The sequence below is a fragment of the Gastrolobium bilobum genome, unplaced genomic scaffold (genome assembly GCF_033153095.1).
Source record: "Gastrolobium bilobum isolate Gb01-03AN ecotype WA unplaced genomic scaffold, APGP_CSIRO_Gbil_v1 utg4431, whole genome shotgun sequence".
Taxonomy (NCBI): Eukaryota; Viridiplantae; Streptophyta; class Magnoliopsida; order Fabales; family Fabaceae; genus Gastrolobium; species Gastrolobium bilobum.
In genome coordinates, this window is record NW_026899844.1 from 682,312 (window position 1) to 689,986 (window position 7,675).

Consider the following 7,675-nt stretch of genomic DNA (forward strand, 5'->3'; position numbering starts at 1 on the left):
AACCCGAAAAAAAAAGTCGAGTTAGGATTAGCCCGAAAAGAAAAACGAGCCAGAAAATCTAACCCAGCTCGACCCGAATCGGGTTAGGGTTAGGGTTGGCTCGCGGGTTAGCTCGATAATCAGCTCGCGGGTTGGCTCAAAATAAGGCAGTGGGTTGGCTCGCGAGTTGATTTTGCCCATAGCTTCCACTTCATTGATGAACTCTTTCCCATCTCCCTCGGTGTTGTTGAGCATCTTCACAGCCACAAGAATTTCATTTGAGAGTTTACCTTTGAAAACTGCTCCATGAGCTCCTTCACCTGACTTCTCCCTAAAATTATTTGTAATCCTCTTTATATCAGCATAAGAGAATCTTGCAGGGTTAAGTGCCCTGTAATCCTCTAAGAACTTTTCAATTCGAGCCTGATCTTCTCCTTTCACTTTAAGATAACGATAGAGATGCAAACACGCTATGAAAATCAGCATCACCAGAATTGAACCAACGAACGCAGCTGCATGGAAAACACTAATCAGTTTCAGAAATCCATGAGAAAATGAGATAAGAGTGAAGGTGTCTAACCTGTAGCATCTAAAAATATCTTCTTTATTGGAGAAGAGGTTTTGACAGTCAAGATGGGTATTCAATTTGACACCAAACCGTTGGGAGAAAGAGAAAGAAGGAAAGGGGCAGATCAGGGTTGGAAAAAAAAAAATGAAGAGTAAATACCCTTTTTGGTCCCTGACAATATCTACGAAATCTTTTTTAGTCCCTGGCAATAAAAAAGGACCAAATTGGTCTCTAAAATTATGAAAAAAGGGCCACATTAGTCCTTATGTCAACTCCTCCGTCGCTAACGTGGCCCTTTTTACATATTGTTAGGGACCAATTTGGTCCTTTTTTATTGTCCGGGACTAAAAAGGATTTCGTAGATATTGCCAGGGACTAAAAATGGTGTTTACTAAAAAATGAAAGAAAGTGACGACGATGCGTAGGGCAGTTTTGATATTATTATTTTTAATTAAAAAAAAACTCAACCCGCGAGCTGGCCCGTTTGACCCGCGGGACTAGCTCATTTTTGTCCGGGTTGGATCGGGTCGGGTTGGATCAGGTTGACAGCTTATTTAAACCAACCCAACCCGACTCATTTGTGACGGATTGCGAGCCAACTCGATGAGTTAACTCGTTTTTGCCAACCCTAGTTCAAACATTGTAAATTATCATTTTTGGTGCAATTATAATATTAGGGAAATAGTTGTCTTATATCACATAAGACAACTATCTTATGTTGCACATTCCTAGAATTTTGTGCCCATTTTTTCTTTTCTTTTCTTTTTTATTTTTATTTTTAAATTATGAGTCCCACAACTTTGTTTCACTCACATAAAATAACTATCTCATGTGACATAAGATTAATAACTATCGTAATATTATAGTTTAAATATTGTAAAACACGCTTGTTAAAATCAATTTTATAATATTTAGTTTCACCTCAATTAACATATTAACAAAAAATGTCCAATCACGCGTTATAACTCGCACTAGCAATGTCAAAGACAAATCTTGTAGTTACGAAAACCGTAAGTTACACGCCTCTATATTGCCACAAATGAATGAATACACGATGGTTTAATCTGTGAATTATATTTCATCTACAAATTGTATTAATGAAAACCTAAAAAGACATAAACTATTTCTTTGTTATATATATTTCATTCAAGTTGTCCAGTTTCCTCTTAAACTGAGACTGTGAAGATGTAGATCTTTAGGACAACGGCTAGAGCAAGCTGAAGCAGAAAAATGCCAGCAACAATCAAGAACCACCTTTCACCTGCGGACTTGATATGTGCCCGGAGGTTAAGTGCCAAAAATGTTGCTGACATTAACCCTGCCACACCTGCAATCACCCATCTGAATATCTCCAGTGGCACAACGGACATACACTGCACCAAACACAATACGATGAAAATATCAAATTTCACACTTCCTTAAAATAAAATGGAGAAATTTGAAGAGCGGTAACTTACCAGAGCCGGAATAAAGACAAACAGGGAATATCCATATAGACATAAGAGTTGGACAAGGCCCGCTGGTGCAGAGAAGTATTTGAGGATTACATACAGACAAAGAGGAACAATGGTAACATAGCCATAAAACAAACCAGCCGACCAAGTCACCATATTTATGTCATAGTCCCATTCTTTGTTCTTCACCTTGTGCGCTATATATGTCACAAATGTGCCAATAGATGCTGCTACAAATATTAAGGTAGTGCAAATCCAGAATGGTCCATACCTGAGCACATCAGTGGGGAACTCAAAATTACATGCTACCATTCAGTTAAACAACACAAAATTCACTCTTTTGTTTAAGGAAAAATTATAAAAGTATTTGTTCTCCAAAGTTCAAAAATGGTGAACATCCTGTTCTCGGGACACCAGCTTTTATGTAGCAATAAATCAAACCACAGATGATATTTAGATAAAATAACTTGAATAAGAAATGAAACAAAACCAATTGATAATTAAACGGGGTATAAGCTAGCAGAAATGAAACAACATCATCCATGGAATCAAATTGCTGTAGGAGCCGCCAACCAAGACAAAAACTATAACTATGTATTGACCTTTAGATGATTTTATTGTAATTATCATAGTGATTATATTGAGCTACTTTACAACAAATGCTGTCAGTTATCAATATCATTTCAAGAATTTTCCTTGTGTTCAATGTATCTACCTAGTGGATTCTAATTCATCTACTGGAACAATAGCATGAAACTTCCTTATTCCTTTCGTTCTTCTGTCCTGCATCAATCGGTGTTAGTACTCAGTTTGTCCACCTCTGATGTGGATGGACCACTCTTAAAAACCTGACAGTGTTGAGGCAGGAGTTCATATCAGCTGGGTGTGAAATACTTAACTCCCATTTAAGGTAGCGGCTCTCTCCTGTTAACAGTCAGGAGCAGGCTCTCTAATCGCAAACAAATATTACTGACTATTGTTAACCATTAAGTTCACTTCCCCAGATAATAGCTATCAACTAGACAAGCCTACCGCTTATACAAAGTCAACTCTTTCAGTTACATAACAAAACCCTGGTATTAATATGCTTGTTTCAGAGATATACTTCAAAAGTCAGTCTATACAATGAGAAAATGTTGCATAGAAAACAAAAATAAATAAATTGAATAGCCCGCCCAAAAAATAGAAATAAAAACCCAAAAGCAGCAAACCACTAATTTATTATAGTTCTTCATTTATGTCTTATGCATGACTTTGGCTCAGAAGATATTACCTATCAAGGTTGGCACAACAATTTAGCTACATCTTTTCTTCATAAAGATGATGTTAACAATATCCATGTCAGAACTCAGAACTAAAGCATTGGAAGTTTGATCAGTCAATTAAATGAGCAAAATAGAAAGTAAACTTACAAATCAGGGTTGGTAGCAGTTTTTTCATTAAAAGTTCCTCTAAATGGTAAGAGTGAGTCTATAATTCTCTCTACAACATCTGAAGTGTCAATATCAAAGTACGGTTTGTAAGCAGCAACTGTAAAAGTCCGAATCCAACCACTTTGCTGGGGTTCATCAGAACCAGATACAGGTTTTGAAAATGAGTCTGCATAAAATGAATGAAACAATTCAACACAAACATATCAGACAGATATGAGATAATCACTTCCCATTAAATCCTGACTAACGAGGGTGGCGTGAGAGCAATCCTTGTACGCAGCCTTACCCTTGCATATATGCAAAGAAGCTGTTTTCCGGATTTGAACCTGTGACTTTTCAGCCAGAAAGGAATAGCTTTTACCACTATTCTAGGCTCGCCCTCTTCTATAAACATATCAGACAGATATCCAAGAAAAATAATTAAACATCATAACTCTAACCATAAAATTACCACAGTACAGAAGGCAATGTCATATATAATAAGCATCAACCATCCACTAGAGTGAAAGAATTATGTGCATAAAAGATTCAAATTTAAAGTAACATAAGAAAAATAACAGTCATTCTATGAACTGGTCTTAGTTCTAAATCAGCAGTAACAGTTATCTTTTCACAACACAATCATACATATTAGGTTAGCAAGTGTCACATCACATCCATCCATCTTGCCTGCATGGTTCCCTCTTCCAGGCACATCTTTTAACATTGCCATCAGACAATCAGATATATAACTTAACTCGATGTATTGCATGCACATGTCAGGTAAATATGATCCACATTATAAGGATAAAAAAATTAACGGAATTCAAACCTAGACTCAGACTAATGTTGGTACAGAAAGATTTCAGAGCCTGTCACGTATCACAAATTTCTGTAAACCCAAATTCCTATGATATCATCTCCTTAATTAAGTTGTTATCTTGATCAATAAAATAAATTCCTCAGGCTCAGCATCCAGTACTCATTAAGAATATTCATTGCGCAGTGGCTATCATGGAGCAGTTTCCCACCCACCCAAACCAAATCTTATCATTGGGTTCTGAGCAAAAGACTGGCCACATGCATCTAGGAGAAAGAGAAAAGCAACGTAACAAAAAAAGAAAGAGCACCTGTTCTAATTAGCACATATAAATAAAAACCAATTGTTGGGAAGCTTTCAACCTATCTAAGAAGATATTCAATGAAAAGCATAATCCACCAATATTGACATTAACAGCCTATGTGATATACAAATCTTATGAATGGAACAACGAACTTGCAAATAATTACTCTTCCAGTCCAGTCTCATAGGCTCAATCCACCGGGTCGACCACTAAGGCCCGTTATGGGACTAAACTAATGCACACCTAAAGTGAGACAAATACTGTAACGCCCGGCCACTTGTAAGAATCAATGACTGTCCCCACACACTGACACGAGACTTTTCAGTGTGCTTTGTCCTCACTCGCACACTTCCCGGGAAAACTTCCCAGGAGGTCACCCATCCCAGAATTGCTCCAAGTCAAGCACGCTTAACTGTGGAGTTCTTTCGATCCGGGCTACCGAAAAGTAGATGTATCTTGTTAGTATAGGTAGTACCAATTAATTCTTATAAGTCATTCCTAACTGTACCGTCCCATACCAGCACAGTCTCTGGAATCCCTCTCTTTCGGGTGTTGATTCGATTCATTCATGAACCCCCAAGCTGCAAGATTTGGCATGAGTCGCTCATTGCCCGTGCCCTTTCGCACCGGCGATCACTCCCTGCCTTTGCCAGCTCTTGGGATGTTACATGCCCACCAGCTTCCGCCTGGTTCGTCCTCGAACCACACCGTACTGGAAGAGAGGCCCTGCTCTGATACCACTTGTAACGCCTGACAACTTGCAAGAATCAATGACTGTCCCCACACACTAACACGAGACTTTTCAATGTGCTTTGTCCTCACTCGCACACTTCCCGGAAAAACTTCCCAGGAGGTCACCCATCCCAGAATTGCTCCAAGTCAAGCACGCTTAACTGTGGAGTTCTTCCGATCCGGGCTACCGAAAAGTAGATGCATCTTGTTAGTATAGGTAGTACCAATTAATTCTTATAAGTCATTCCTAACTGTACCGTCCCATACCAGCACAGTCTCTGGAATCCCTCTCTTTCGGGTGTTGATTCGATTCATTCATGAACCCCCAAGCTGCAAGATTTGGCATGAGCCGCTCATTGTCCGTACCCTTTCGCACCGGCGATCACTCCCTGTCCTTGCCAGCTCTTGGGATGTTACAAATACTCCCTCACTACACCTAAAATCTCTCTCCTAAGCACATGTGCCTCACACACAAGTAAGGGCGCGCTGCTTCACTCTAAGTGAGGCCCATACGCCAAAACAGTTAAGGCTCACCACCATCACATTGGGGAATCTTCTTCCCCTATAAGTATCCCTCTTTTCCATTGAAGAGGCATCTTTTGCATCATCACCCTAATTGTTGTTACTCGGCCGGAATACAATCACTCATAGAGCCACCGTGCCCTCACACCTTCCCTTGATTCTCAGTATGCTCGCCTGAGATCCATAGATGGTGACTCCATTGTAGAGTTTTGGTCCATACCAAATATTCTCTAGAACACTCCTATATCGATATACTCTACCCCTAGTGGGAAACAAATCTAATCCTAGCACACAAACAGTTCTAATTACAATAACTAGATAGACAGAAAAGAAACAAATGAGAACAATGGATTAGCACATACCATCAGCATCACGAGGAGGTCTGGAACCACCGCTAATCTTCCCCTGTGCTTCAGATGGGGGAAATGTCTGGAGATTTGAATCTACAAAGGAAAAAAAAAACTATTATCAGATTAACTATTACGAAATCAGTGTCCAAGACTGAAAGATCGAAGAAGTGTTGATTATCCAGGCCTACTAATAACAGATTCAAATAATTCTCAAATGAAATTACACCGAACAAAAGCTAGTTCAGTGAGCTTAATAAGCAACAAAAACGTAGCAAAATGAAATGCATCACGACTGAAAGTTGAAGAGTTTCCAGGTGTTAGAACCTGACTACGGAAACTGATCTATTCAGTTAAATCGAGTTGTATCTGTGTCGAATTAAAAAAAAAAAAAAAAAGGACATAGCAAAGCGTACAAATTCAGAATGAAAGTTCATCTAACCGAACCTGCGAACTTGACGGTGACATGTCCTGGATCTGGAACGGCCTGCAAGAATGAAGAGTGAGATAGATGCGGTAGAGGTAACAGCAACGGAAGATAGATAGATAGATAGATTTGGATTGAACAGTGAAAAGTGAATACTCACAGGTACAGATCCTCCTTGAACCTGCTGGTTATCAATCGTCGTATATTTTCCAATTCCGGACATCATCTTTCTCTTCCTCTAACTTTCCTTCTGCTTCTGCTTCTGCGACCACTCCCACAGATCTCTCCCTCTTTCTGTTGTATGTTTGGACTCTCACGCGGAAGCGACGATGCACTTTTCCTTCCTGCCAATTTACAACGACTCTTGCTGGGCCCAGCCCACCAAGATCCCATTCCCAATTTTTCTCAATCACCTCCAAAATTAATTTTTTTTCCCGGGTAACTGAATGTTTATGTACATGGGAAAGGATTCTTTTATTTCTTACACCCCTGACTTAAAGTTTCTTTATCATTTACTCCCTGCATCACTTTGACTTAAAGTTTCTTTATCATTTACTCCCTGCATCACTTTCGACTCTATGACATGAAAAAATTCATCTCATATTAGATGAGAAGTATAAAACCAATAATTAAAATGAGATATAAAACTTCTTTTACCTATATAGTGAAGTTAAAGTATCATTCTCATAATTTACAAAAAAAAAAGTATCATTCTCATTCGGTGGGAAGAAACTCTCGTAATTTTGGGGTGTATTGGATTGAGATTTCAAAGAATTTTAATGGATTATTTTCAGACAAAAAAATCTATTGGTATTCAATTAAGATTTTAATGGATTGAAAAATATATTCGATTAGGATTAAGATTATTTTAGAGTCTGTCCAAAACCATTGGTATTCAGTCAAGATTTTAAACAATGAAAAAATAATATTATGGTATTCAAAAATTTAATGATTTTAATGGATTTTCTATTGATGTGAATTTCGTGAGACTTTGTAGTAAGAAATATAAATAGGACGTCTCTCTCACAATCTCACCCTAACTCTTATGGGACGTTTGGTACAGGAGAAATTTTTATTTGTCCGGGAATCTCGATTTTCAAAAATATGATT

The 7,675-nt window shown here is 38.3% G+C and overlaps 1 protein-coding gene across 1 annotated transcript; it reads right to left on the reverse strand.

Annotated features, from left to right (window-relative positions):
* Positions 1 to 1,560: 1,560 nt before the first annotated feature.
* On the reverse strand, positions 1,561 to 6,944 carry LOC133293872 (uncharacterized). Its single transcript, XM_061492494.1, has 6 exons — positions 6,726 to 6,944; positions 6,586 to 6,625; positions 6,154 to 6,234; positions 3,414 to 3,600; positions 2,005 to 2,272; positions 1,561 to 1,920 (listed from the first exon to the last, which is right to left on the reverse strand). The coding sequence occupies exons 1-6, from the start codon at positions 6,789 to 6,791 to the stop codon at positions 1,714 to 1,716; spliced, it is 849 nt and encodes a 282-aa protein (XP_061348478.1). The 5' UTR covers positions 6,792 to 6,944; the 3' UTR covers positions 1,561 to 1,713.
* Between the last annotated feature and the right edge of the window lie 731 nt (positions 6,945 to 7,675).

Excerpts from the sequence above, each read along its gene's own strand:
- LOC133293872 (XM_061492494.1), bottom strand. The coding sequence starts at position 6,791 with ATGATGTCCGGAATTGGAAAATATACGACGATTGATAACCAGCAGGTT. Across the intron at positions 6,235-6,585 it reads TGTCACCGTCAAGTTCGCAG|ATTCAAATCTCCAGACATTT; the intron begins GTTCGGTTAGAT and ends TTTCCTTTGTAG. Across the intron at positions 1,921-2,004 it reads TTGTCTTTATTCCGGCTCTG|TGTATGTCCGTTGTGCCACT; the intron begins GTAAGTTACCGC and ends TGTTTGGTGCAG.